This window comes from Seriola lalandi, unplaced genomic scaffold, assembly GCF_002814215.2.
Source record: "Seriola lalandi dorsalis isolate HSWRI2012SDOR001 ecotype SW California unplaced genomic scaffold, Sedor1 jcf7180001965842, whole genome shotgun sequence".
In the NCBI taxonomy this organism is placed as follows: Eukaryota; Metazoa; Chordata; class Actinopteri; order Carangiformes; family Carangidae; genus Seriola; species Seriola lalandi.
In genome coordinates, this window is record NW_019436510.1 from 1 (window position 1) to 694 (window position 694).

At 49.0% G+C, this 694-nt stretch overlaps 1 protein-coding gene across 1 annotated transcript; it reads left to right on the forward strand.

Annotated features, from left to right (window-relative positions):
* Nucleotides 1–56: 56 nt before the first annotated feature.
* Nucleotides 57–620, forward strand: LOC111650003 (diacylglycerol kinase theta-like; the record flags this gene model as incomplete). Its single annotated transcript, XM_023399748.2, has 3 exons — nt 57–166; nt 253–399; nt 509–620. Coding segments are annotated over exons 1-3 (351 nt in total), but the record flags the coding sequence as incomplete, so codon positions are not given.
* Nucleotides 621–694: the final 74 nt, after the last annotated feature.

The window sequence follows — 694 nt, forward strand, 5'->3', positions numbered from 1 at the left end:
AGAGTCACATGGTCTCCCTGTACCTGTGAATGTGATCGTCTCTGTCTCGACTGTTTCTGTCTCAGATCGTTCAGATGAACAACTACTTTGGTCTGGGCATCGACGCTGAGCTCAGCCTGGACTTCCACCTGGCCCGAGAGGACGAGCCGGACAAATTCACCAGCAGGTAAGTTTACTGTGGTCCACTTCATGTTTCTGCATGTAAAGACCACGTTTCCCATCAGCCCCTCTGCTTCCCGCCCCTCCCTACAGGTTCCATAACAAAGGAGTGTACGTGAAGGTCGGACTGCAGAAGATCAGTTACACCAGGAGTCTCCACAAAGAGCTGCAGCTACAGGTGGACACACACAACGTCCCCCTGCCCAACATAGAGGGACTGATCTTCCTTAATATACCCAGGTAACACACACACACACACACAAATCTCATGGTACAGGAAAAGTCTTCACATTCATCCTTTATGTGTGTGTGTGTGTGTGTGTGTGTGTGTGTGTGTGTGTGTGTCTAGCTGGGGTTCAGGTGCTGATCTCTGGGGGTCAGAGGTCGACGGTCGCTATGGGAAACCGAGCATTGATGATGGTTTGCTGGAGGTGGTCGGGGTCACTGGAGTCGTCCACATGGTGAGACAAGTCTTCATTTTGGTTCATTCATTTTAATCTATTAATACAAATATTATAAAAATGTATGAGGTGTC